Source organism: Gekko japonicus, unplaced genomic scaffold (assembly GCF_001447785.1).
Source record: "Gekko japonicus isolate JY-2015 unplaced genomic scaffold, Gekko_japonicus_V1.1 scaffold2994, whole genome shotgun sequence".
Classification (NCBI taxonomy): domain Eukaryota; kingdom Metazoa; phylum Chordata; class Lepidosauria; order Squamata; family Gekkonidae; genus Gekko; species Gekko japonicus.
Genome location: NW_015164751.1, coordinates 72,378 through 98,975, shown reverse-complemented (window position 1 = coordinate 98,975; position 26,598 = coordinate 72,378). Strand labels below are relative to the sequence as shown.

General features: G+C 45.1%; 1 protein-coding gene across 1 annotated transcript in view; it reads right to left on the bottom strand.

Moving 5' to 3' along the window:
• LOC107109082 (endothelin-3-like) overlaps window positions 1-25,282 on the bottom strand; it is a 64,168-nt gene extending 38,886 nt beyond the window's left edge. Inside the window, exons 1-2 of the mRNA XM_015409655.1 lie at window positions 24,791-25,282; window positions 19,944-20,220 (exon numbers count right to left, since the gene is read on the bottom strand). Of these exons, the coding sequence (XP_015265141.1) occupies window positions 19,944-20,220; window positions 24,791-24,842 (329 nt within the window). The 5' untranslated portion in view covers window positions 24,843-25,282. The remainder of the gene's footprint in view (window positions 1-19,943; window positions 20,221-24,790) is intronic.
• Between the last annotated feature and the right edge of the window lie 1,316 nt (window positions 25,283-26,598).

Sequence of the window (26,598 nt, the reverse complement as noted above, 5' to 3'; positions counted from 1 at the left end):
AACAAAGCCGCAAGGAAACTGTAAAGGAGGCAAGTGGGACAGAGCTATGCAGGTCTGGATCTCCACCTGCAGGGATGCTTGCAGGAGCAGAGTTGGGCCACCCGAATTCAAAGCAGAAAAGGCAATTGAATCCATGACTGCGATTTCTATTTTTACTGCATTTTGCATAGTACATTTGCAGTCCCTGCCAGTATCAAATGCAAACCATACGACTGATTCGCAGGAGGCCAACTTGTCCGAATTAAGGACCTGTCTCAGCGAGCCTGTCTGGAGACGCATGCTGGGATCAATGGGATTCGTTCACACATAATTCAGTTGGGATCAATAACTCAAGAACTACCGGAATGTCTGCATGGATAAAGCAAGCCGGGCCAAGCTGCTTACTACTTCCAAATTGCAGGTGTCAGTTTTGGGCTGCCTCAGGCAAGATTTTCTAAACCAATATTAGTCCTGTGCAGGACAGATACGGGTGCAACCAAGGACAGGTGACAAAACACAGCTGCTTTCATTGTATCGCACAGGCGTTTGCACGGAGTTATATCAAAACACGCATGTGGAGCTTTCCTACACGGGAAGCAATATGCACATTACATTACATAGACTTCAGATCCGGTTTAAATTAGCTGAAAGTCAGCCAAGAAAACAGTGAATAGTAAGAAGAGGCAATAGGGTGAGGACACGGAACAGAAAGAGAGCCTCATGACCGCCAAACCAAAAAGCCTTCATTTTTCCAAGCACCATTAACTCTGTTAGTCTGGGTTTTTCCCCCCTTCACAGCTCAATTAAGACGCCTTGAAGTGATAAATAAATAAATAAAATAACACCACTCACAGGATCCAGGAACGTGGCCAGGACTGAGTTCATAATATTTACATGAAGATTTTGTATTGAACTAGTACCGTTCTCTATCGTCTTTGACCGTGGACCTATATATGTTGACTCATACTTATGAAATGTATTTTATACAATGAATATTACCTGTGACAGATATTTGCAATATAAAAAACATAACTAAATGAGTTAAAATGTATAGAATAGTGTTTTTTCTTCAGTGAGTTATATATACATTTTTTCATGATTCCGAGCACGGCAGGGAACAGGGGGTTTTGCCCGCCAACATCTGCTCAGTTTCACTAATCGAAACTGGGCTGCCTGCTCCGTTAGGAGAGTTCTAAGGGGAGAAAGTACTGGTTTTAGTAGGAGTGCCAACTCTGGGCTCGAAAATACAGGGATATTTTGAGGATGTGGATTGGGAGAGGGGAGGGACCTCGGCAGGGACCTGGAGACTGGGAAGTCTACACTTAATAGAAATATTTATATGGGACCAGATTCCCAACGGGACAAACAAACTACATTCTTATTGATGGAGTTATGGAAGACACCCACGGGAGGGGGTATTTCTTTCAAACACACACATTTATATTTTTATATGTTCACACAGAGGTCCTTTCCGCACTTGGATCTCATCCCCGGTTTTATCAGAGTTCAACTTGCGACACAATACCTTGCATTCGTCCCTGGTTATAATGGCATCCGTTTATCCCAGGACAAGTGTGGGGCAAAACCGGGGTGACCTCAATGTAATGGGGGGGGGGACCCAGGATAATTACAGGGGTGAACTCGAGTGTAATGTAGAATGTAAGTTCAGGGACAGGGCTGAACCAGGATTTAAGGTCTAGTGCGGAAAGGACCAGAGAGACTGATAGATAGATAATAGACAGATGATAGTTAGATGATATAGACAGGGTGAACTCATTAGCATAATAGGCCACACCCAACAGCAGAGACGCATTGGCGTATTAGGCCACACCCCTGATAGTGCAGCTCATTAGCACATTAGGCCACACCCCCATGCCTTCCCTTGGCCCTCCCTTGAAGGGAAGGCAGTTTTATCTGCCTTCCCTTGGCTTGCCTGGGGGCCCCGTGGCTACGGGGAGACTGGGCAAACCAGCCCTTGGACAGGCTGGGGGGGGGTCACTCTCCAAGACTTCCCTCTGTAGTCATGAAGCCTTCCCTCTGTAGGCCCATGAAGAGGAGCCCCAAAAGATGACTGTAGCAGTTGGGTAAGTACGTATGAGAGTAGGCAGCCCTTAAGGATGCTGGTCTGAAGCTGTGCATCATTAGAAACAATCCTGACATTGTTTTCGAATTAGGAGCTCTGCATTATTCCAATTCACAAATTATTTCCCTTTAGTAAAACAGAACATTTTCAGGGCCAGTAGAAGATTACAGAACATTACAGAAGCCAGTAGAAGATGCACAATCCTGTGGGGCTCCCCCCCCCCAAGCTTAAATGCAGCCAGAGATGGGCAGGGATAGTTCAGATCAGGGGATGCAGCTCTGGCAGAGGCAGGAGGGGTCAACCCCTCCTCCTCCACCTCCTGCCATTTGCCAGACACAAATCACTCCAAGTTCCTCTTTGTCCTGTGAAGAAAAATCTGCTTTGGAATTATTCACATCTGGAAAACAGCACACAGAAAAAAGGAAGGAGGGAAGAGTTCAAACTCAGCCCTACTCCCTACTACGGGAAACCCAATCATGGCTCTCTCCTCCTCATCGAGATTGATCCTAAAATGTAATCTGAAGGTCAGAAGTACCCTATTAAATAAAACGGAAATTGAGACAGCAGAGAGGAAGTTCTGTCATGTATAAAACATCGTTTTCAAAGGCAAATACAGAGTTTCGTACAGAAATTTCAGTTCCAGTACCGACAGCTGCTTCACACATTACAATTTAGCTCTGCTCTTTAAAAGAAAAGGGATCTTGCAAACAGGACCTATGTTTAATAAAGGGGTGGGCCTTTGAGTCACATCTGGGGTTTTGCCTACTCCAGAGGTGGATGCTGGCTCTTCCAGAACCGGCACTTTGCCAGCATTGAATACGGGAAGAGACAGCATCCTACCAGGGCTCTTTTTGTAGCAGGAGCTCCTTTGCATTTCCTACCCAAAGTCCTCAGAAGCGGGCTGAGTCCCAGATGTCACTCAACCTTTCCCCTATACTTCAGCCAGCCTGGTCTAGTGCTTAAGAACAATGGACTCTAATCTGGAGAACCAGGTTTGATTTCCCCACTCCTCCTCCACATGAAGCCTGCTGGATGACCCTGGGCCACTCACAGTTCTCCCAGAACTCTCTCAGCCCCACCCACCTCACAAGTTGCCTGTTGGATGGAAATAAACCAGGTGGGCAGTGGTGCTGATCTGAAGCAATAGAACAAAGTTTTGAGTCCAGTGGCACACCTTTATGACCAACGAAGTTTTATTCAAGGTATGAGCTTTCGTGTGCATGGAGACTTCCTCAGATACACTGAAACGGAACTTAGCCGTTCATCCATATAGGTAGAGGTCAAACAGCAAACCAGCAGACAGCATAATGAAGATGTTCAACCTCTACCTATATGGACCTTTCCTGAGTTCTTGCATGCCCCAGCAAGCAACTTAGGGAAAACATGGCTTCCTCAAGCCGAAAGGCAATTTCCTCCCCCAAAAAGGTGGGAAGGTAAGACAAGCCCAAATAGCACTCTGCCTCTCACTGAGTCCAAAGTTAGCCCATCCCACCGCTAGACCACCATGTCACATGCAGGGGACCAGGGAAGTTGTCTGTAGGCTGCCACTGCTCTGGTACGGGCCTCCTCAGGAGGGCCCAGAGTACCCACCCAACCCCTTAGGTCCACCCTTTCCTAGTTGGTTGTACTTTATATGTGACTGAACGAGATTTGAGGATCCAGGCACAATAATAAACAACTTTATTAAAGAGGTCTAGTAATAACTGGTTTTCAAATAATTTGTAGCATAATAACAGCAGTAAGGGTAGATAGGCAAACAAATAAAAGAAGAACCCTAACGTGTCTTATCTGGACTATTCCTAGCTGTCTCTAGGTGATTGGCTTCAAGATAACTCACCCCTTCCTGGATAAGGGATCCCTCCGTCTGTAGCAGGTTCCCCTCAGCTCTGCTCCCTAGAAGTGAACACCCTCCTACTTTGGGCAAGGCCTCTTATCTCTTCTTCCCAGGCACCACCACTTACTCCTCTACTGGTGCAAGTTTTCCCTCCAAATTTCTTGTTAACCAGTCACAGGGTCCAAAGGTGGCCTGGGAAATGTATTCACACCACACTCTATGGTTTCCCCTCGAATGATAGTGGTCGCACCCCCAACGTGCCCAACGCGATGATGTCAGTTCTGGGTGATGTCATCACAGCACGCTCGCTTCATGCGCACGCCGAAGAAGTTCCAGAGAGGGCCAGGACTCCCCCGCCACAGCTAAAGGTAGAACCTGGCAACCCTAAACACACACCCCCCCCAGACCAAATCATGGGGTCTGCCTATCTGAATCACCATCAATGAGGTCTATAACAAGGCCATGGGCTGTGCCCTTTTAACTATCTAAAATGTAATTTGCAAGCTCTGTAAACCATTCACATAGAAATGGGGGTAACTAGGGTTGCCAACTGTGACTTACCTCGCCGGCGGGGGACTCCTGGGGGATCCCGGCACGCGCGCGCGCCGCATTCGCATCACAGGGCAATGACGTCATGACGCCGGGCACGCTGGGGGCGGGGCCATGACCATACAAGGGAAAACCATAGAGTTTTCCCTTGTATGGCGTGGCCCCGCCCCCAGCATGCCCAGCGTCATGACGTCACTGCCCTGTGACGCGCACGCCGGGGTGGGGTTCCCCCCGGGGCCCGATTCCCCGGCGTCTGGGAACGGGCCTCTGGGGTGGGGGATTTTCCACCCCCCGGGGGGATTTGGCAGTCCTAGGGGTAACTACTGCGATTACTGAGTGGAAAAAATGGATAAACACTACAGAGGGAAATATCAGCTAGTAACTATATACAGCACTTATCACAGGCTCTGCGGGATGGAGCATCAGATACTTTATTCACGAATCCTGTGATGTACTCAACATCAAAATTGAAGTCTTGCATGGCTAGGCTCCACCGCAGGAGTTTAGGATTGGTAAAATTGGCTGTCAGGAGCCACCAGAGGGGGGGAATAATCAGTCTGGAGCAGGAAATGTCGACCTCACAGGCTTCCCCAGGGCCACTAGGCCTCACTACACAGGCCAAGGCTCATAACAGCCACACTAGTTGGTTCTGAAGGCTAGTGGGCCAGCACTCTTAAATTGTTAAACAGCTTGAGAGCTAGATGAAAAGCTCTTGTGAGCAGGGGTCGTTTCGTAGAAAAAGAGCTAGGGGAAGTCATTAGCATAACTTATTAGCATATGCCACACCCCCTGACATCACCGGAAGTGTGTCATAAGGCCACACCCCCTGACATCACCGGAAGTATGTCATAAGGCCACACACCCCGCCCCCAACGGTCCCAGCCGCCGCCGGCCTTGCAGCTCCACTGCCAAGCCCCATGAGGGGCCCGGCGGTGGACCCACAAGGCCAGAGGGAGTGCAAGGAAGCCCCGCGAAGGGCCTCCCTGGCCCCAGGCAGGCAGGGGTGGGGAGAGGCAGGGAGGAAGCAACTTACCCTCCCTCTTCTCCTGCCTCCTCCTGGCTGAATGAGGGCCGGAAGCGGGGCGGCCGGAAGCAGGGGGCGGGGCTTCATCATGTGCTCCATCCCCCGTACCTCACCCGGGGGAACTGCGATCCCCCGCAATCCCCCCCGAAATGACCTCTGCTTGTGAGCCAGATGAGGTGGGGCATGAACAGTGCAGCCTATAATTTGCCCAATTCTATTTCAGAAACACATGCATCACAAATGATGTAGTATGGTTTTCCATCTAACGCAAGCTAACTGACATCAGGGACATGCGCAGTTACAGCTGGCCATAACAAGCAAGGTCACAAGCCTCAGTATTTTATCTTCCCAGCATGCATCCAAACAACAAGTCACAAATGAACCAAAGTTAATACCTAAAAACATTCATGATGTTAGAATCATAAATGGCACTTAACATATGCACCATGGAAGTGCTAAGTGCACCTATTAAGTTAAACCTGTTAGTCAGTGGCAGAGTACAAAGTGTTTCATAAACTGTGCATATAACACAGAGGTCCATTCACACTGCCATCTGAAACAGTCACCCCAATCTAAATCAACGGGCTGGGACTGAAGTAACTCTAGAGGAAGAGAAGAGAAAGAGAAGAGATTGGATTTATACCCCCGCTCTTCACTTGGAGTCTCAGAGTAGCTTACAAACTGCTTTCCCTTCCCCTCCCCACAACAGACACCCTGTGAGGTAGATGGGGCTGAGAGAGCTCTTTCGAGAACTGCTCTTTCAAGAGCAGCTCTATGGCTTGCCCAAGGTCATCCAGCAGCTGCAAGTGAAGGCGTGGGGAATCAAACCTGGTTCTCCCAGATTAGAGTCCATGCACTTAACCACTACACCAAACTGGCATTACACTGTTAGAGAACTTGGCCTGTATGGAAAGGGCTCAGTTCTCCACTTGTTTGACTTAACCATTTTAGCATGGAATTTGACGGAAGCATATTCTAGATACACATTATCACTGAGCTAATTTTTTCACTTGCCCTGGCCTGGATGGGCCCAGGCTAGCCCAGTCTCATCAGATCTTGGAAGCTTAGCAGGGTCGTATTTCATACCTGGATGGGATACCCTCAAGGAAGTCTAGAGTAGGTATTCAGAGCCAGGCAATGGCAAACCACCTCTGCTTGTCTCTCAGCTTGGAAAATCTATGGGGTTGCTGTTAAGTTGGCTGCAACATGACAGCAAAGAAGAAAATTCTTTCACTCACTAAAGCAAAGTAGAATTTAAACTGCACTTAAAGACTACTGTGGAAGTGTTCATTTCACAGATGGCATGGATCCAACCACCGCCACCATTCCTTCCGATGGCATTTCTGTCTGTGGAAGAGAAGCCAGCCATTTCCACGAATCCCTCCCTTCCACTGCAGACCCCCCAAGGGTGCTCCTTCGTTGATCTTGTGGGTCCACAGACCTCCAAGAATAACATTTTAGAGGGTTCTGTGGGCTGCAGCAAGAGAGGGACGCAGCGAACTCCCACTCCGAGAAGCCCATGGACACACACCGCCAAGGAAAACCAGAAAGCCCAATCCATCATTGGAGCGCAACAGAGAGAAAACATACGGCACATATTAAATCCATATGATTTCCAAGACGTTTAAAAAACATCTGTATCTGGCTAGTGAAATTATTTGCCTTTACACAGAAGTTCTTAATTGAAAAATGCACATATAAATATTTTTCTGTGCTACACGGGGTATTGATTGCCACCTCTGGCATCCAGCTGTGGCAACCAACTACTATAATGGGAGACTCAGATTTGAGTAGTGGAATTTCCCTTTACATCTGGATTTGGATATTCACTATTCAAGCCATGCAAATATTTTTTAATCTGAACAAAGCAGGTCAATGGGGTTTAGATCAGAAAGAAAGCAATGTCTTCTCAATTTGCATCTGTACAAAGATCAAAGAAATGAGTATTCTGACATTATTCCAGACTAACCAGAGAACCCTGTCATGTACATCCATTCCCTCTTTAAAGTTTAATAAGCAAAAACTGACCCAGCACTGAATCCAGGCCAATGTGAAACAGCTTAACATTGATAGACAGGCTGCATTAATCCAAGAACACAATGCGTCGGTGTTGAATTGCAGCACGGAAGTGTTAAACTGCAATGTAAGTCAACCAGTGCACATTTACAGTGCCTTTGTAGCCTAAGTAGGCTTGTCAGACCTGTATCCACAAATCCCAGAGCTTTTGGGACTCTCTAGGAATTCCCCCAGTCTCTATGGTAAAGACCATAGAGGAATTTCTAGATCACTGCAGGGGAAGGGTGTGATGTCACCTCCCCAATGTGCAGACAGCTGAAGGCAGGGGCAGGAGTTCACCCACCTGGCAGACATTAGGTAAGGCTAAGCTTATGGGTGCATTTCACTACAACCATAAAGTAGTCAGACTACAATTTCCTCTTCCCAGAGAATCCTCTAGCCCGTAGTTCTGTGAAAGGGCTAGGAATCTCTAAGAGAATTCTCAGTATCTCAAACTACAAATCCCAGGATGCTTTTTCTGAGCCCATGGATAAAGAAAAACTGGGATGCATCCAGCAATGTGTCAACTGAACAAGGAAAAAATGCCAGGTGATGGCTGACTGATTTATTACACAAAGTCCCTACGTGTTTCACCGTGCAAACTTCATCAAGGGGAATCTATAAAAACATAATTTTATATTTAACACAGATAATAGAAAGACCCCTTAATAAAAGTTATTCCAAAATTATTACAAATAGTATTAAAAAGACAAGATCAAAAATAATTACAGGGGGGAGTGGCCACAACCAACTTCCGGGTCAGCAGCCATCTGCCCGCTCAAAATTCAAATATTTTACCCTTTCCAATGCAAAAATTTCTATTTTGAAAGATGGCTCCTAAAGGTGGTAAGAAGGAGAAACAGAAAGGAGAAAGCGTTTTGCATTTAATGGAGTTCTTTCCAACTACAGACCTGATTTGCAATGCTGGGACAGGCCAGCTAATGGTTGAAGAGAGCCCGCTTACTACAAACTTTTTAATGCAGGTGCTAATCAAACAATGTCAAGAATTGAGAAACGGCATTACAGAAATGCTGGAACCAGTGTTTCAATGTATGGAGAAGTTAGAAGAGCTTCATGAACAGACAAATCAAATCAAAAGGTAGAGAAAGTTTCAAGAAAGTCACTGAGCTTGAGAGTCAATTACCTTCAAGAACCTCAGATGCTTGGGCACAGGAACGTATTTTGTCTTTGTTGTTGTTCAGTCGCGCAGTCAAGTCCAACTCTTCGCGACCCCATGGACCAGATCACGCCAGGCCTTCCAGTCTTCCGCCATCCTCTGAAGTTTGCTCAACTTCGTGTTCGTTGCATCTATGACACTGTCTAACCATCTAATCCTTTGCCGTCCCCGTCTTCTTTGACCTTCAATCTTTCCCAGCATCAGGGTCTTCTCCAGTGAGTGCTCCCTTCTCATTTGGTGGCCAAAGTATTTGAGCTTCAGTTTCATTATCTGGCCTTCCAGGGAACAGTCAGGGTTGATTTCTTTTAGGATTGACTGATTTGATCTTCTTGCAGTCCAAGGGACTCTCAAGAGTCTTCTCCAGCACCATGGTTCAAAAGAATCTATTCTTTGGCGCTCGGCCTTCCTTACAGTCCAACTCTCGCAGCCATACATGACTACTGGGAATGCCATTGCTTTGACCATGTGGACTTTTGTTGGCAGGGTGATGTCTCTACTTTTTGTAGAGACTCATTGTACTCATTGTAGCCATGAGTTGTGCCTAAAGTTCAGGGGGGTTATATCCCACGTTGAAGCTGGAACAGAGTTGAATACATTTATCGCAAATTGGCTAGCAGGCACTTTAAGCCTTGAAGCTGGTGTTACACCCCTTCTGCAGAGAGCTTATCGTGTTGGCAAGGTATGTGATGAATCTACTTCCTCATTATACAGTAGAGATATACTGGTAGAATTTAAGGACCTCCGAACATGAAGAAGCATCTTAGCAGAGGCTAGAGAGCGGGGTGGTCTTGACTTTCAAGGCCTGAAGATTCATGTTCTTCCAGATCTCTCCCACCCCACCCCCGTGTTTTTAAAGACTAGAAAAGATCTTAAAGATACGACTGCTAAGCTGCGGGATTTAGGAGTAAGATATTGCTGGCTCCATACGGGCGAACTGTGTGTCCAACATGGCTCAACCCTCTATACCACCTACGACTCTGCCTCAAGTGAACTAATGCTAGCTGCCTTAAATTCTTCTCCCTCTAAATCAAGAGAAAATAAAGTGGCAAAAGGAAAGATTGCTCTCCTCTTACGCCACTCAAGATGACTCGAGTTTGTACTCCTGAAGACCACGAAGATCTTGAAGAGAGTTTGGACTCCTTTTAAAAATAGGATCTGGGTAATATAAAAAGCCCCTTTTTTATTTTACAAGAGCGGTGGGACTGTGGCAAACATCTGGGGATGTTCCCTCAAGGCTCAATCAGTTCTTGGAAGGAGGGGTTCTTTTTTCCCCCTCCTGACCCTTGAGGCCTCCTAGGATTGAGTTTAATTATTTGCAGAACAATTTAGTTCAAAGAGTAATTTGACGATATATTGTAAATTTATTATAATGAGCTAAGATTAACTTGAGTATTCTATAAACTTTATCATGTAAGCTTCCAGAGAAGAAAGAAAATGAAGATACGAAGATAAAGCGTTTAAGTGAAGTTTTGCTTCTATAATATAAATGATTTTGTTGGTGTTATTAAATTACAAAGTTCTTTCTTCAATAAAAGTTCTAAAATTAAAAAAAATACAAATTACAAATATTGGTCTATATACAATATAAGGTAAATAAACTATACAGTGGACAGGAAGCAAGACAATGAAAAAATATAATACATGTTCTAAAACAGAGGCGTCGAACTCATTTGTTACAAGGGCTGGATCAGACATAAATGTCACCTTGTCGGGCAGAGCCATGCGTGCCCTAAAATGTAACACAAGGTACCAGAGACATAAACTTTATAAAGATGATTTCAGATGCCAAATGGCAACAGCAGGCATGATTGGATTAAGTGTCATATGCAGACGGGTGGAGATATCAGCATTGTTGTGATATACAGAGCCATGGAGATATCAGCATTGGTATTGAGACAGGAAACCTAGATCTCAATTTGGTACAAGAGGATTCAGTCCAGGATGAAAAGAATAAATGGAAATAAGTCTGACTCACAAAAGCTACCGTAATTTTGTTAGTCTTTAAAGGTGCTACTGGACTCTTACTCTTTCTACTACTATTAAAAACCACAACATTTAAAAACCAGTGGGGGAACATTTTAACCTTCCAGGAATGCAGGGCATTCAGTTGCTGACCTAAGAGTAGCCATGCTCTTACAAAGGAATTACAGAGGGAGATTAGAAAGAGAAACTGCTGAATTGCAACTGATAATGAAGCTCAAGACAATGCAAACTCCTGGACTGAATTGAGACCTAGGTTTCTTTTTTCATTACCAATGCCTACTACTGTCATTTGGCATTTGAAATCACTTCACTCTCCAAGATATAAGGACAGGTGGACTCACATTCCAGCAGTATCTAAAGAAGTGAGCAGTGATTCATGAAAGCTCATGCCCTGCCTCAAATTTTGTTAGTTATTAAGGTGCTGATGTACTTTTGCTCCCTTTGACTAATAAGGAATGCAAGCTATGCTGTTAGGTTTCTCTCCCCTCCCCATCTGTTAGAAATGGAAAGGGGGATCTCTCCAAGTGACATGGGATCCCCTTCACCCCCCCCAGCATGTTCTCTCTGAGTCTTCCCCCCCCCCCCGAAGAAGTGTGCTTGCCCAGAAAAGCTTGTACCTGGAAAAAATGTTTTTGGTCTTAAACAGAGCTCTCTCTCTCTCTCTCTCTCTCTCTCTCTCTCTCTCTCTCTCTCTCTCTCATTTCCCTCCCTTCTCTCTGGAGGAGCTCTCAGCCAATCAAGGGAAGGCTTTCTCACCTCTGAAGCAGGAAATAGAAGAGACTGGCCAAAAGCAGCTGCGATCTTGGAAGCAAGAAGCAACACAGAGTCAGTTGCTCTTGAGCTGGATTGGAGGCTTGCAGGGGCTGGATTCGGCCCACAGGCCATCTGTTTAACACCCCTATTCTAAAAGAACAGACTGATTTTGAAATTAGATTCACAATCTAAAGACCATCAACTAGGGCGAATTTACAAATTATTGCTTCAATATGATTCAATCATGCTATGCCATGCATGATTAAATGGATGCAAAATTTTGGCGTAGAAATACAGTTTCAGTACTGGGAAAACCTATGGACTAAGGATATTGGATTCACAGCCAGTCAAGCACTAAGAGAAAACTGGCATAAGATGTTTTACCGGTAGTACATCACTCCAAAAGATGTTGAAAGGATGGATAAGAATTACAAAGAGTCCTGTTGGAAATGCAAAACAGCAGAAGGCACCTATTATCATATGCGGTGGACTTGCATCAAGACAGAGAGGTACTGGGAAAATATGCATGAGGAAATTCAAAATATTTTAAAAACTAAATTCCTGATTTCTTGAAAATTTCTTGAAAACTTTTTAATTTATCTGAATATTACATAAAAGGTGATAATAATATTGATTACAGTTTAAATCTCTTTATTTAATACTCCACTAAGCATTTAAGACATTTAGTAAAAATGACTTATAAATGATTAAAATAATATCCAGGTTTTAAGGATGGTTTAAACTTAGTGTAGAAATTTAATTGTTAAAGATGTAATCTTGTTTATTTTTATTAGACTGTTGTTGAATGTTCAGAAATATTTTGTTTCTTATTTCAAAGAGAGAACTTATGCCTGAATATTGTAATAATGATGTTTTATTTGCTGCTTCTATATTTGAACAATATATTTTTATCAATACAGTTGATTCTACTTGTTGTATGAAACTATTCATGATATTTGATAACTTTTGATGAATGCACACTTTAAAAAATAATAAAAAAATTAACTGAGAAAATATATAATATATGAAGTATATATACTGACCAGAACATTCAGCTAGTGCTGGAACTGTCCACAGCAATTAAATTATTTTACAATGGGGAATGACTTTGGTTTCTCTGAGCCCATGACAGTGAAAATGTTATAAAGTAAATGTTAAGTTCAAAACTTAGACATTAAGTACTCACATCTGTTTCTTCAAGTACATTCAAGTCAAGCCACCACCCAATAAGTATACTGAATAGAATACAACCAATATTGCTTCAGCTTTTCCTTAGAGAAGAAAATGAGATACATGTGTCTATATGCCAATGCAAGAGGCCTCTGAGCCAAGATAGGGGAGCTGAAGTGCGTGGGGATAAAAATCAATTTAGATATGGTAAGTGTTTCAGAAACCTGGTGTGTGTGGGGGGGGGGGAATCAATGGGACACTGTTTTCCCTGGATACAAGCTCTATAGACAGGACAGGGAGAGTCATGTTGGAGGCCATTTTTGCTCTGTATATCAAAGAGGGCACAGAGTCAAATAAGCTCCAAAAGATTATGGGAATGAACTCCTCAACAGAATCTCTATGGGTGGAAATACTCGGCCCTAAGGGTTCCATAAAACTGGGGGTGCACTCTCTCCGCTGATCAAAACCGTGAGGCAGATCTTGAGATGGAGAGACAAATGAGGGTGGTGACCAAAGGGGGAAATGTTGTAATACTGGGTGACTTCAACTAGCCTCACATTGATTGGGCAAATGTGTACTTGAGCCATGCCACAGAAGCCAGGTTTCTAGGCAACATAACTTGCTATGCATAGGAGAAGATGATCAAGGAACCAACCAGAGTGGGGTTCTCAAGACCTGGTGAGATATATAGATGTTGCTGCACCAATTGAGAAGAGTGACCAAAATGCTATTACGTTCAACATTCGTGTCCATGGAAAGTTGCCCCCCGAGTCCAAAACCACCACTTTTAATTTCAAAAACTGAGAATTTTGCAAAAATGAAGGAAGTCAAAGTTTAAAGTAACATTCACAAGAATCAAACCCCTCCACGATCCCTGCAAATTATTTAAAACTACACTAATTGAAGCCTAGATAGAATAAGTACCTCAGGGCTTTTTTTTGTAGAAAAAGTCCAGCAGGAACTCATTAGCATAATAGGCCACACCCAACAGCAGAAACATATTAACATATTAGGCCACACCCCTGACAGAGCAGCACATTAGCATATTAGGCCACACACCCCACGTTACCAGAAGTGTGGTCATCCAGCCACACCCACCTTTTGCTTTTTATTCTGTTTACCTTGTTTGTTGTCAAAACCCAGGGCTTTTTTAATAGCAGAAACTCCTTTGCATGTTAGGCCACACACCCCTAATGTAGCCAGTCCTAATGAGTTTCTGCTGTTGGGTGTGGCATATTATGCTAATGAGTTCCTGCTGGGCGTGGCCAACTCAGGAGCCAGCCGGAACTCCATTCCTGTGCGTTCCTGCCCAAAAATAGCCCTGAAGTACCTCATTGGGAAACATACTATCAAGTCTAAAATGATGCCTGCATGGTTTCTAGGGTTGCCAGCCTCCAGGTGGGGTCTGGCAATCTCTCAGAATTACTTCGTATCCCCAGAGAGATCAGTTCCCCTGGAGAAAATGGAAGTTTTGGAGGGTAGACTCAATAGAATTATGCCCCTCTAAGGTCCTTCCCCTCCCCAAACTCCACCCTTCCCAAGCTCCAACCCCAAATCTACAGGAATTTCACAACCCAGAGCAGGCAACCCTATTAATGATCCAAGTCACAAAAGCCACAAACAGCAAAAAAAAAAAAAAGCAGCTTTTACAAGAGGAAGATACCCCCTCCCCCGCCCAAAACAGGTAAATGAAACAAGCAGAGGTTCTGGCAAAACATACCTAAGTTCACAATAAAGCAAGAAAAAAAGAGAATTTCAGGAGCAGATTGCTAAAAGCATTAAGACAAATAATATGTGTTTGTTCAAATATATCAGGAGCAGGAAATTTGATGGGGGGGCAGTTGTGCCTCTGGATGACAAAGAAATGAAAGGATTGCTTAAGGAAGGTGGAAGATGGCAAACTAAATAAATCCTTCTGTTTTCACCATGGAAAACATGGGACGTGTACCCATGCTGCCCTTCTGGAGCAGACTGATTCAAATTTAGATGACAAGAGATGAAGTTCTAGGGCGACTGGGCAAACTGAAAACTAATTCTCCAGGTCTAGATGGCAGACAACTAAGGAACTCAAGTGAAACTCAAAAAAAAAAAAAAGGAACTCAAAAGTAAAACTACTGATCTACTAACAAGTGTGTGTAATCGGCTGCTAAAATCAGCCTTTATGCCAGTTGACGGGAAAGTAGCAAATGCAGGACTGTTGCCAGAAGATTTTGGGTAGTGGGGCCGGAGTGCTGGGGCAGAGGAGTGAGGAATTTAATTAGATTACTAATTAGATTAGTTCCCTGGGAAAGTCACTTAGGGGTGTTCCCTTCCGGAGCCACCCTGCCTCTTCTGGTTAATTTGACTTCCTAAACCTAAAAGCTGATGGGTGGGAGTGAAACTGACCAGAAGTGGCAGGGCAGCTTCCCTGGAAGAGCCGAGGAGGCCGCGGAGGGGCAGGAGTAAGGAGCGTGGTGCAGCAGGATGGGTGAGGGTCTGGGGGGGCTAGCATCCTCCTGACAGGCCTGAGCAAATGCCACGTCAGTTATTAAAAAGAGGTCCAAAAGGGATCCAGGGAATCACCTACCAGGTAGCCTAACATGCATTCCGGGTAAATTAGTAGAAATTGCAACCAAAGATAGAATTAAGCACACCAACCAATGATAGAATTAAGCACACCAAGCACACCTGCTGAGAGAAAATCAGCATGGCTTCTGCAAAAGAAGTCCTGCTTCACCAACCTTGGACTAAGGGGGAAATTTTTACAGGCCCCTGAGCAAGATGATCCCAACTGTCCTGGTTTCCATTAGAATGAAACAAGATCTTCTCTCGGTTTGTGCTGAAACCTGAATGAAATAAGTGCAACAGACCGTGCAAATTACAGCAAACTCTGCCTTTCTTCCAAGTCTCCTGGAAAGCCAGGAGAGAGGGGGTTACAGCAAGCACTTCTAGTGACTAAACAGTAAACCGAGCCGAAATTTGCAAGCCCACCGCAGAATGGAACTTCCATCCAAACTGCTTACAGGCCCTGTTCAACTCCTGTCTTCCCGTGCTGTTGCTCAGTTCCCTTGGGCAACCTTACAGATTGTTTTACTGATTTACTGAGGTAATCTGTTCCTCACCTGGAGGATCCCCGGGCCCGGTTCACCTGACCTGATCCTGCTTGAGGCACATTGTATCTAGGTGATGCAACTGGGGCTCTGTCTGAACAGGTTCAAATCTCCCCCCAACACCACAACTCCAAATGAACTCCAAGGCATGACGTTGACAGACTCCATACAAAAGTATGTGCACGCAACGTACACCGTAGCAAGACTGCATGCAAAATGATTATCACATAGAATACTTCGATCCAGCCTTTCACCCACGCTGGCCCACAAAACAGTTGTCTACAAATTTAAAATCCATTAAACAAATGGATTTTTTTAAAAAATGTTTCCTCTGCATATTATTTAACGGCCCAAAAAGCAATAAAAGCCAGCCAGCATAAAAAACGAGAAACCTCAGAATTCAAAATTCCTCCAGATCCTACCCAATGATCTTGACTCATCAACCTCAAAAGCGCCAACAAAATGCAATCTGTTATCCCATTATGAATCTCCTAACATTCCTCCAGTGTAGCACCCACAAACGGCTTATGTACTCTGATTCAGATCAGAATTCCTGCTCCCAAGGTAACGTGCACCAAAATGTTGTAAGGGAACAGAAGGAGGGGGTGGATGGAATTCACTCTCAGAACTATTTCACACACCAAAGTACACCTCCCAGCACCCAGTTTGTGTTTGCTGTCCCCGTTGATCTGCTGCTTACTGTGCTTATTTATTCATCCATCTGTTAATGTTATCTGTAGTCCACCTTTCTCCCTGAGGCTCCAGGCAGATTACACAGTGTTAAGTCATTGCAATCAATAGGAAGAGATGCATATTAAGCAATGCAATAGGACTGGGATTGCAGAAATACCCACTCGAGGTGCAGTGTTCACAATCCAGCAAGAAAATGTGTCCTGAGATCAGTTAAACACAAAGATAAAAAGAAGAGATTGGATTTATACCCCGCCCTTCACTACCTGAAGGAGTCTCAGAGCGGCTCACAGTCTCCTTTCTCTCCCCCCTCCCCACAACAGACACCCTGTGAGGTAGGTGGGGCTGAGAGAGCTCTCCTGAGAACTGCCCTTGACAGAACAGCTCTGACAGAACTTGTAACTGACCGGTTATACTAGCAGCTGCAAGTGGAGGAGTGGGGAATCAAACCTGGTTCTCCCAGATTAGAGTCCACAGACTTAACCACTACACCAAACTGGCTCTCAAGAAGAAGAGACAGAAGGTGGCACCCCAACCACCTTTTCCACAGGCAGGATGGGGCTCCCTTTGACCACCAAAAAGGCAGAGGTAGGGAATCATGGGAAGGAAGGCAGCAGGGTACAGCCCAGCCTCATCAGCTCTTGGAAGCTAAGCAGGATCAGTACTTGAATGGGAGACCACCAAGGAAGGCTCAGCAGAGGAAGGCAATAGCAAACTACCTCTGCCTCCCACTTGCCCTGAAAGCCCCTTGCTGGGATTGTGATAAGTAGGTTGCAATTAATGGCACACATGTGTGTAGGGAATCATGGGATCTGAATGGACAAAAGCCATTTGGGATTGGGGCAGTAAGCAAGGGGGGCACTGGGTGATACTGAATGAAAACGCCGGCTGGATCCAACCCAGGATGTATCCCTTTCCCATTCAAGGAAACGAACCTTTGTTTTCTTTTTGAATCTGTTCTCCTCACTTGCTACAAGGACATGTGGCTGCATGCACCCAAGAACTGATGACAGACACAAGCCATGCCACCAGCCCCAGAAGTACCTCCAGCACCTATGGGGCTTGCGCCAGTTGCTTAATGGAGGCACTCCAGTGTGCTGAGCAAAAAGGTCGACCATGCCATATATGCCAAACTGAGAATTGGGGGGGGGGAGACGGGGACTCAGGGATTTGTGCTGGTGCTAAGAGGAACTTCTTCCAAATGGACCAAGGTGATGGCTGGAAGAGAAGTCAGCATTCTCAATGCAACAAAGGGTCTTCGTGATCATGACACTGGAACTTTGGAACTCCCTCCCCAGGAGGACTCGTCTGTCTCCCTCTATCGTTCTCTTCCCCCGGCACCTGAAGACTTGTTTTGTTTTGCTTGGCATATGCCCAATAACTGTTATTGGCCCTCCTCCCTGGCTTTGGCGCTAACTGTGTTTATACTGTTTTTATTTCATTATCGTATGTGTACATTATCTTAAATGCTGTTTTGATGTTCGCAGCCTTGGGGAACTTATTGGGGTGGAAAGACAACACAGAAATGTTTTAAATAAGTCTTAACGGGGGTCTAAAAACCATGTGGCTTTGGCGGCCACCTGAGTTAAGCCGAAGTTCTTTGCCAGCTGAGGGGCCAGACTAGATAGGATAGCGTAAAAGTTGGACTACTGACAAATTCCTATGAAGCGGGAGCCATGTAATGCGTGGCAGGAGTCAGTAAACTGAAGGAAAGGAGCTGAAATCATTAACCACGCCCCCCTCCCCGCCCAACTGCTAATGTCATGGCTGCTTATTTCCTACTAACTTCAACACCGGAGGTGATCATCACTGGGAGAAAAACGGCCGAAAAATGAATTGGGGGGAGACACATCACAGTCAGGAGGAATGCTCAGCATTCTCCCCCTCCCCATTTATACCAACTTGGTACAATCCAACTGGGCTGTGCCACCGTAATGTCTACCACAAAAATATACATATACAAAAAGGTGGGGGAAAGAGGGTGTTTGGTAATGGGATAGCCCACTGTGTTTGCTCCCAATCCATCAGCAACCTTAAAAATAGACTCCATAGGCTATTTTTGGTAGAAACTCTCCCAGACCAAACAGTTGCATTGCTGTAGCTATGCTTGATACAAGCCCAAGGTCATCTCTGGGTAAGGACAGATTCTTTGCCAGCTCCACAGTACCAGGTGTATTTGGAAAGAAGCGCTCGCAGTTACCAGAGACATGATGAGGCTGTAGGTTGCGTAACTAACCAGTGGTATTTTGGCATCCAGAAATTACTACGTGCACAATTCAGCAGTGATTTATTGCTGTTTCGCCCCAGGTGCTGGAAAGAGACAGTCCAGGCAGTCCTGAAATAGTTAGGATGCCTTCCCTGTTCAAAGGCACCGTCCCTTCACATCGCTTTACTCTGTGGGTCAAGAGGACCCTCCCATCACAAAGCAATACCACCCAGCTGGTCTTCCATTGACTCGTCACTTGGTGCATCGCCCAAAACTAATATCCACTTTAATAACAAAAGAAGGGCTACCACTGTTTTTGCTCCACCATACAAGGGTCATCTATATTCCATCACAGCTGGGGAGACATCCAATTGTTAGCTTCTATATTCTGGAAAGGCATACTTTTTTGTTTTGTTTTAACACTTGCAGAAGCCTGTTATGCACCCTACCCTGTGAAATCCAACCAAGTCTGAAATGTGTTCTGCGCTTCTGCAAACTGCAGAGTCGGGAGCTCTTCAATCACGTCCCGAATCATCAGTTCCCACGTCCCCTTTCCCCTTGCTTTCTTTCGTACCAAATATCCACCCTGACGAACAGTTCGGGAGAACTCGAAAGTTCGCCCCTTGTTTTGTGATACTTTGTGGGTCCTAACAAAAAGGAGTTATACCACATTTCTTTCTGGAATGTTTGTGTTAACCAGCACAGTGACTGTAGATGGGAATTCAGAAAGTGCACTGCTGGATTAGGCCACCAGTTGGACTGCACTGGAAATTTTCGCTAAAAAAGAAGGGGTGATTTCTGCCGACTCCTCCCTCCCACTGTTATTAAGAGGAACATTGCAGAGAACATTTCGAGGTGCAGCAGGAGGGGGAAATCACAGAAAATGCATTCCGAGGACAACTCTCTTCCATCAGCAGAGATTTACGGCCGGATTCAAGCCCAAGGCACCCTGTTGTGCCCAAGCACAGCAAGCCCCGCATTTTCCAGAATCCCACAAACAAGGCATGAAAGCAATCAGCCTCCCCATTGTCTGTCCCCACCCCCATCATCTGGTGCTCTGGATGAGAGATGCCTCTGACAAGGGACTTTCATGGAGCCATCTTGGCTAATGTGGAACAGCCGCAGTTTCATCCACACAGGCCAACCATTTGGCGGCAAAGCACTCAGACGCCAAAACTAATCTGGGCTTCCATTGTTGTTGAAATTTTTGTTGGTTTTTTTTTAAGAGGGAGGAGACAACGTGACTAGGAGTCGGTTCTCAACACCCCACCTCCCTCCTCCTCCAGAACCGGAGGCCCGCGCTTCCCCCCGTTTTCCCACCCCAGTTCGGAGGCATTCCTTCCCCACTCACTCTGGCGTGTTGATCCAGATGATGTCCAGGTGGCAGTAATAAACACACTCCTTATCCTTGTAGGTGTAGCACGTACAGCGCTTGGCTCGGTGGTGCCCTCCTCCCAGGCCAGCTTCTTTTCCCGCGCCAGCGGTGTTGCCACGCCTGGAAGACAACAGCTCCCCTGCTGGTGTCTCAGTTTCTTCACTCTCTCTTTCCTGAAGCTCCGGAGGCCTCAGTCCGCGACTGATGCCACCACCCGGAGGCAGCAGGGGGGGAGAGACGGGCAGCGGGAAGCCTAGTGGCCAAAGAGAAAAGAAAAAGAGCGAAGTAAGAGGGGTGGGTTTCTATCCATACACACCCCATTCTTGGATAGGCAGCTGTAGGTCTGGATAAAGGAGCAATACTGGGGAAAGGGGGAGGGATTCATAGGCTGTTACTAAAAAATCTCCAGCAAACATCAGCGTGTAGAAATAAAAGCGGTAAAAAAAAAACCCAGCAGATCGTGCATAAAAACATCAAGAGAAAATAATTACAACATTAATAAGATATTTAAAGCAAGGGCCTGCATGATGGGGCTGTTCCGCCAGGCCTGAGATTGCAGTCTCCCACCCACTGATAACCAGCCATACCTAGTTATATCAATGGGCTGGATTCCCCCTACAGCAAGCATGACTCTTGGTTTTATGTGTTGTTTTTTTTCAAATAAGTGTTTTTTTTATTATCTTAAACCATATATACAGCAGTACATTCAGAACACATATTAATACCATGCAATAATCAACATTCTCAACCCATAAGAGCCTTTTAAAAATATAACAGATCTTTGTAATAAGAGTTGTTTGGAATCACTTCTTCCTCTGCGAGATATTCCACTGCTGGGAGCCAAGTTGCTTGAAAATCTTTTTGGTGAGTGACAATTTTACCATATACAAAGTTTCCCCAGATTTTGTTTCGCCAACATTGAAGAGTAGGTTGATTTTTGTTTTTCCAGTACTGGGCTAATGTTATTCGTGCAATTGCTAACAATGTTGCTATTAATTTTCTAGTGACTTTACTTTCACAGGTATCTGGGAAGACATCCAACAGGACCGTTTCAGGTAGAAAAGGTAAGTTAATTCCCGTAATTTTGTGAATTTGTTGTACAATTTGTGTCCAGAACTGTTGAGATGAGGGACAGGACCACCAACAATGCATAAAATCTCCAGTCTTCCCACATTTTTTCCAGCAGAGTTTATTTATTTTTGAATCCATTTTATTTAGCCGAGCAGGTGTTAAGTACCAGCGATGAAGAATTTTAAAGAAATTAAGTTTGATATGTTTTTAATGTGTTTTAAATGTTATTGTATTTATTGAACTGTTGTGACCCGCCCTGAGCCCGTTTACGGGATGGGCGGGATATAAATGCGAAAAATAAATAAATAAATAAATGGCGAGTACTGATTGGTCCCATTTCAGACCGCTGGCCGCTTTGCAAGCAGGGGAGAAGAGGGCAAAGCGGATAAGAGGTGCAACTGGAGCAGAAAGGGTGCCAGCAATGACGGAAACCGTTGCTGTCCTCGGCCAAAAGCCTGGCAGAACATCTCTGCCTTACAAGCCCTGCAGAATTGCATAAGTTCCCGCAGGGCCCTGATGGTATCTGGCAGAGAGTTCTATCAGGTTGGGGCCAGGACGGAAAAGGCATAACATAAAATAAAAGAGATTCCACGCATTATTTAAAGTTGACAGCTCAGAGGGGGAGCCATGTTCGTCTGCAGTAGAACAGCCAGATTCCAGCCCAATAGCACCATAGGGACTCACAAGATTTTCGGACTTTGCGCTTTCGAGATCCAATGCTCACTTCATCAGATACGAGTAGGGATGGTACTTCTATCTGACCAAGGAAGTTTTGACTCTTGGGAGCTCATATCCCAAAACTCTTGTAGGTCTACGGTGCTACTGGGCTCAAATCTTTTTACTCAAAGTTGAAAATAATTACAGGTGAAAGGATTAAAAAAAACCAGAGAAGGAAGAGGCACAAGGGAACAGTAAAAATTCTGTAACAAAATTATCCGGAAAGGCATGCCAAATCACATCACATTCCCATGCTTAATAAATGCTTTCTTAAAAAATAAAAATAAAACAGACTGCTGCTAGGCGTAGCTCCGAAGCTCAACGGCATATGTTTAGATTTTCAGTTATGCAACATTAAACCTTGGGATTTCCCCTGCACTTGTGCGGTGGTTAAACACAACCACCACACAAGTGCAAAGGAATCCCAAGAGTTATGTACTTTCTCCATCCCAAACTTTAGGAAATATTCCAACGTTTCCTTGCATAAAATGAACAGACTTAAGAAGCATGCTAACACAGGGATAAAATTTCTCATCGGCAAGGTGTTACCTAACAGCAGTCCTTAGCACGTGCCTTAGAAAAGCACTGGGAGAATAACAGCCTCTTTCGGAGTCCGCTGGCATGCAGATTTCAGAGAAGATCAAGAGTACATCTGTCCACAGAAGAAGCAAGAGTGTTTTTAGGGGAGTCGATGAAGGAGGCCACAACCTTAGAGGTAAACGCAAACATCATTTTCTGTACCCCACTGCAAAAGATCCCAGGGAGGTGGGAGGACTGTTTGACTGTGCCACTTCAGGATATCAACATTTTCTCCGAGCCTGGATGACCATAACTTCAAAGTAAACTACTTTATGTATCTAGATCAAGATGGGTAGCCGTGTTAGTCTGTCCGTAGTAGTAGAAAAGAGCAACAGTCCAGCAGCACCTTAAAGACTAACAAAATTTGTGGCAGGGGATGAGTTTTCATTGAGTCATGGCTCACTTCTTCAGATATTTTATGTACAGTTTCAGGGGAATAACTATGTTGATCTACTGTAGAAGAGCTAAATTCAAGATCAGAAGTACCCTAGAACTCAACAAGATTTTCAGAGTTTAAGCTTTCTGGAGTTAAATCTCCATCAGATCTAAGGGAGCTTTTGACTATTGAAAACCTTGTTATTTTATACTTACAAGCAGTCTATAATCCTATGAGTCTTCACAGGCTATAACCCTATGAGTCTTCACAGCACTTCTAATAGGAATATTCACAACGGTCTTGAAAAGTAGGCCCTGTATGATTATCTCCACATCACCACAGCTGATCAGCTCACCTAAGGCCACCCAGCCAGTTCCTAGCTGCGATCAAACTTGAATCAGGGACTTCCCAGCTGACAACTCGCACTCCTAATCATTAGAACACATTCTGATTCCAGTGGCACCTTTAAGACCAACAAAGGTTTATTCAAGATATGAGCTTTCGTGTCCATGCTGCATGCACAGGAAAGCTCATGCCTTGAATAAACCTTTGTTGGTCTTAAAGGTGCCACTGGACTCAAAATCTGTTCTACTTCTTCAGACCAGCACAGCTGCCCACCTGGATCTAACTCCTAATCATTGTAATCACATCAGGAGAGATCAGAACATGATCCTAAACAGAGTCCACTGCGGCCAATGGGCTCAGAAAGGAGCAACTCGGCTTAACGTTGCACCAAAAGTCACTCGTTTGGTCCATGTACACCAATTCTACCTAAACATACATTCCGACTCTTCAATACAATTTGGAACTATTTCTCCATTTTTATTTTTTGAATAATTTGTCACATTTCATTCAACAGCGAGGAATTTCGGATTTCCCATTTTGGAAAGTTAGTAACAATCCTGCAAATGTATCCTTTAGTAATAACTGTTGCCAATGGCATTGTTTAAAAATGGGGGGAACATTCAAAGCTTTAGTTTAAAACTACATGCATTAAAAAATGAATTCCAGAAAAAGATTGGGGGGGTCACTGTTCATATTAATTATTTCGTTATATAATCCCTTGCTTTTTTCCAGAAATAAACAGACATTTAGTGCCATTTTAAAGACTAACGAATTTGTTATTCCAGCATAAACTTTTGTAGATTAGAGCTTGATTCAACAACTGCTCATGAAACCATCCCGATAAAAATATACTATAATATACAGTATGCACAATACCGAAATAACTCCCCTTAGCAATAATTATATTGTTATTTTTAGACATATGGATGTCTAGATTGTCCTTAACATCACGCTGAAACAAAAGACAACTGTGTTTGATCTAGAATGTTATTAACACTGTTAGGCTGCGATCACACATAAACTAAATAATCCACTTTCAGTGCTCCTTCCAACTGGATTTTACTGTGTGAACTGGCAAAATCCAGTTGGAAAGTCCATTAAAGTGGATTGTCTAGTGTGTGATCACAGCCTTACTGTTCCAAATTGAAAATGGCATAGCTAAATTGAGAAAACCTTGTAGATTTCAATGAGATTTCTATAGCTTTATGGTGTGCACTTATGCACGCATTCTACGGAACAAATCCCCCCAAAATTCCTGAGTATATATGCTAAGCTGACCACTCTTTTCAGTTAATACTACCAGAAGACACATTGCTCCAGCACAATACTTAGACCGGGCCTACCTTTCAAGGCTGTTGTGATGCTCATGGAGATCGTTATTAGAAGTGCTTTGAAGGCTGATAGTACTAGTATTACTTACCTGGGAAAGACCTAGGCTGCCCTTATGTATAAAGGAGTTTACTTGGAAGTGGTCTTCATCCAGCCTCGCAAAGTATTTTGCCATCCTTAAACGGTACAGTCGAACAGCCCCTCCCCACCCTTCCCGGGATCTTTTGCTGGGCAGTAAAGGAGATGATGTTCGCACTCACCTCTGAGACTTCAGGCTGCTAAAAATCCTGCTTCTCCTTGTGTGGGCAGTCGTTCCTTGATCGCCCCTGAAATCCGGGCGCCCAGGGGACTCTGCTGGTGCGGCGATCCGTAACGGCCCCCCCACCCCGCCCCACAACTCTGTTACCTGTGCTGGATGTAATTGTAAGTCCCAAAAGTATCAGGAATCGCAGCTCCATGAAACCCAAGTTGCAAACTTCTTAACTTGCAGGCAAACGTAGATGACAAAGGGGAGGGGGGAGGGATACAACGTTTTCCCCAAGCAAAATCGCTCCCGGCAGGAGGAGGAGAATTCCTGGGGTTTCTTTTTCCTGAGAGCCCTTCTTCTTACTTCCACGCGCCGAGGGGCTCTCGGGGGTTGCAGTTTAAAAATGACAAACACCCCTCGCCCCTTCCGTGCAGAACTAGTCCTGAGAAAGGGGGAAGCGTCGTGGAAAACCCCAAAAGCGCTCCATAGCTCGCCTCTTCTTTGAGTTTTTCTCCAACAATCCGAGTTGAAACTGAAGGGGGGGGGCTTCTAGAAAAACAACACCCCCTCCGGCGAGGAACCGGTTCCTTGATGCTCCCGCACCGTATTTCAGCCGCAGCTGAGCAAGACGCGCCGCGACTGGAAACCTTAGACGCTTCTCGCAAAAACGCGCTCCGCGATCGCAGCAACGCATCACTGGTCCCCAGCGCGGTCGGTCAGGGGCGTGGTCTGGGTGAGGGGCGTGGCTTGTGGGCCTGAGGCGTGGCCTAAGCCAAGGCCCTGCTTCTGACTGGCTCCTCTCCACCCTGAGATTTGCATCCGCGGAATACAGAGGTTGTGGGCTGGCTCATCTCCTTGCGTTGGGGCGCGGAGAAGCCACAAAGTCGAAGGTGGATGCTATTAAACGTGTATAAATAAAGGTATGGCTGACACCTGCAGTCTAATTTGCAAGGTGCATTTGATTAACTGCTGCTGTTCTCACAGAATGAGGGTGCTATTTTTGTGTGTGTCTCTCTCTGGTCTGCCAGCATCTTAAAAACTTCTTTTACACTTTTTTTTTTTGCATCAAATTGCTATGTGCACTCAGTAGGGCAGGGGTGCCCACCAAGTGCTTTGGGAAAATAGATGGGGCCAGGTGAGGCTTACAAAATTATGCATGGAATAGAGAAGGTAGAGGAAGAAGTACTTTTCTCCCTTTCTCACAATACAAGAACTCGTGGGCAACTGCCGTGGTAGAACTGCAGGGGCTGTGGTGGCTCAAGTGGTTAAGTGTAGCCCGGAAGGTCGGTAGTTCAGCAATTCGAGACCCGAGTGTGCCGCATGACGGAGTGAGCTCCTGTCTCTGGCCCCAGCTCCTGCCAACCTAGCAGTTCAAAAGCAAGAAATTGCAAGTAGATAAATAGATACCGCTTCGGTGGGAAGGTAACAGTGTTCCATGCACCTCACCATTTAATCATAGCAGCTACATGACCACGGAAACATCTTCAGACAGCGCTGGCCCTTCAGCTTGGAAACGGAGATGAGCACCACATCCCTAGAGTTGGATTCGACTGGCTTTCGAGCAAAGGAAACCTTTACCTAGGCTTAGAACAGATAAAAGGAAGTACTTCTTCACCCAAAAAGTTATTAACAGGTGGAATTCACTGCCACAGGAAGGGGTGGCAGCTACAAGCATGGACAGCTTCAAGAGGGAATTCGATAAGCATATGGAGCAGAGATCCATCAGTTGCTATTAGACACAATGGAACACTCTGGGGCAGTGATGTTCTGTATTCCTGGTGCTGGGGGCGGGGTGAAAGTGGAGGAGAAGATTGGATTTATACCCCGCCCTGCACTTGGAGTCTCAGAGCGGCTTACAAACTCCTTTCCCTCCCCACCCACCCTGTGAGGTGGGTGGGGCTGAGAGAGCTCTGACACAAACTGCTCTTTTTCAAGGACAGCTCTGCCAGAGCTTGTGACTGACCCAA